The following is a 2196-nucleotide window of genomic DNA, read 5'->3' as shown; positions in this document are numbered from 1 at the left end:
TTTGTTTTTTACAAAATCATAGTTAAAGAAGAGTTGCTATTCTTGCTAATGCTATCAAGTTTCTCCAACTTTGCCAGTACACTTTTTATGGTTTTCTTTTATAGAAAAAGTTTGCTGCTGACCTTAAAAACTTAAGTGTTTTACAGTTAAAGATGGCATATACATCAGTTAGTAAGAAACATTTATCATGTATTTCTTCAGGGCTACAACAGACCAAAAGCTTACATTGCTGCCCAAGGTCCACTGAAATCCACAGCCGAAGACTTCTGGAGAATGATATGGGAGCATAACGTGGAAGTCATTGTCATGATAACGAACCTCGTGGAGAAAGGAAGGGTTTGTAGCTAATCTATTATGTCATCCCTGAAGTAGTCATTAGAGATGCTTTAAGTTCGTTTTAATAGAGTAGCATTAGAAAGCAGCAAAAGTGATGAAAGCTAATTGGGAATCCTTTCCAGGAAACACCATAGCTAAAGGGCAACTATTAACATTATAAATGAAAAGATTTCACTATGAATCAAGCTATTTACCTTTTAAATGCATTCATACTGTGAAAAAAAGTAAATGGGACTCAATGAAAAGCAATGGGTTTTAATTCACTAGACCTGGATTTTAGTCCTGGCTCTGCGGTAACCTGATACATCTGATCTCTCTGTCCTCATCTGAAAGGGGGAAGTTTGGACTACATCATCTCAGTCTTTTTCAGCTATGTTATTTCATCCCTGGTATCTTCTATAAATAATTTGCAATTGCTTAGAAAGAAAATAAAATACTTAGAGGGATGAGGAAGTTCATTCCTTTCACTATCTCAGGCCTTTACTGATTTCCAGGACAACTTTTATACTGAACATTTGAAATACAGAAATAGCATCTTTACTTTTTCTTTTGCAGAGAAAATGTGATCAGTACTGGCCTGCTGATGGTAGTGAAGAGTATGGGAACTTTCTGGTCACTCAGAAGAGCGTTCAAGTGCTTGCCTATTATACTGTGAGGAATTTTACTCTGAGAAACACGAAGATAAAAAAGGTGAGTCAACAAATGATGGACATAAGCAGTTGAGTAATGCATTTGGTCCTTTTTTAAGTGAATGGGTGATACAACCAAGACGGGGTTAAAAAAAAAAAAAACCTTATCACAGATACACCTTGGTCCCAAAGGTTTCTGCCACGTCTCTAAATGCCAGCTGTGGCTTTGGAGCCAGATTGGTCATGGTGCTTGTGGTTGCAGTGGGTAGGATATGCAAATGCAAATCCCTGCCTCGTGTGGTAACTGCACAGGATAGCTCTGACATAATCCTAACATCCAGCTAAAAAGAGTGGAGATTGAAATAAGGAAAAGGAAAAAAAAAGAAGAAGAATGTATTATTCAGGGTTCTCCAGTGAAACAGAACCAATAGGATAGATAGATATATAGAGAGATTTATATTTTTAAGGATTGACTGACACAAATTGTGGGGATTAAGAAATCTGAAATCTGTAAGGCAGGTAGGCTGGTAAGAGTTGATGTTGCAGTCTAGAGTCCAAATTCATCAGAGCAGCAGGCTGGAAATTCAGGCAGGATTTCACATTGCAGTCTTGAGAAGAATTACTTCTTCAGGAAAACTCTGACTTTACTCTTTAAAGCCCTCAGCTAACTGGATGATGCTCACCCACCTTATGGAGGGTGATCTGCTTTACTCAAAGTCTACTGATTTACATGTTAATTACATCTAAATAATACCTTCACAGCAACATCTGGTGTGACTAGTGTTTGATCAAACTGGCCACCATAGCCTCTTAGCCACGTGGATGCAAAATTCACTATCACAAATGACATTGTATATTTTTTGCTTCATTATAGACTGCCAACATCAAGCTGTGAATCCTGACTTGATGTTTAAGAACCCCCATAATTTTCTAAAATAAAAAAAAAAATCCCACATATGTGTGTGTTACTGTTATTAGCTGTCTGAACTCTTCCAGGGCTCCCAGAAAGGAAGACCCAGTGGGCGTGTGGTCACCCAGTATCACTACACTCAGTGGCCTGACATGGGGGTACCAGAGTACTCACTGCCCGTGCTGACCTTCGTGAGAAAGGCAGCCCATGCCAAGCGCCATGCAGTGGGGCCTGTTGTCGTCCACTGCAGGTGAGTCCAAGAGATGTGCCTGTAAACCCATAGATTGCTGATGCTAACAAAAAGGAAATCGATAGAACAAA

The 2196-nt window shown here is 39.1% G+C and overlaps 1 protein-coding gene across 1 annotated transcript in view; it reads left to right on the top strand.

Moving 5' to 3' along the window:
- Positions 1 to 2196, top strand: part of PTPRZ1 (protein tyrosine phosphatase, receptor-type, Z polypeptide 1) — a 242740-nt gene that overhangs the window by 193995 nt on the left and 46549 nt on the right. The window contains exons 18-20 of the mRNA XM_012652731.1: positions 202 to 336; positions 892 to 1026; positions 1962 to 2125. Of these exons, the coding sequence (XP_012508185.1) occupies positions 202 to 336; positions 892 to 1026; positions 1962 to 2125 (434 nt within the window). The remainder of the gene's footprint in view (positions 1 to 201; positions 337 to 891; positions 1027 to 1961; positions 2126 to 2196) is intronic.

This window comes from Propithecus coquereli, unplaced genomic scaffold (genome assembly GCF_000956105.1).
Source record: "Propithecus coquereli isolate 6110/MARCELLA unplaced genomic scaffold, Pcoq_1.0 Scaffold4, whole genome shotgun sequence".
NCBI lineage: Eukaryota > Metazoa > Chordata > Mammalia > Primates > Indriidae > Propithecus > Propithecus coquereli.
The sequence above is the reverse complement of the archived record's forward strand: the minus strand, read 5'-3'. Positions and strand labels throughout refer to the sequence as shown.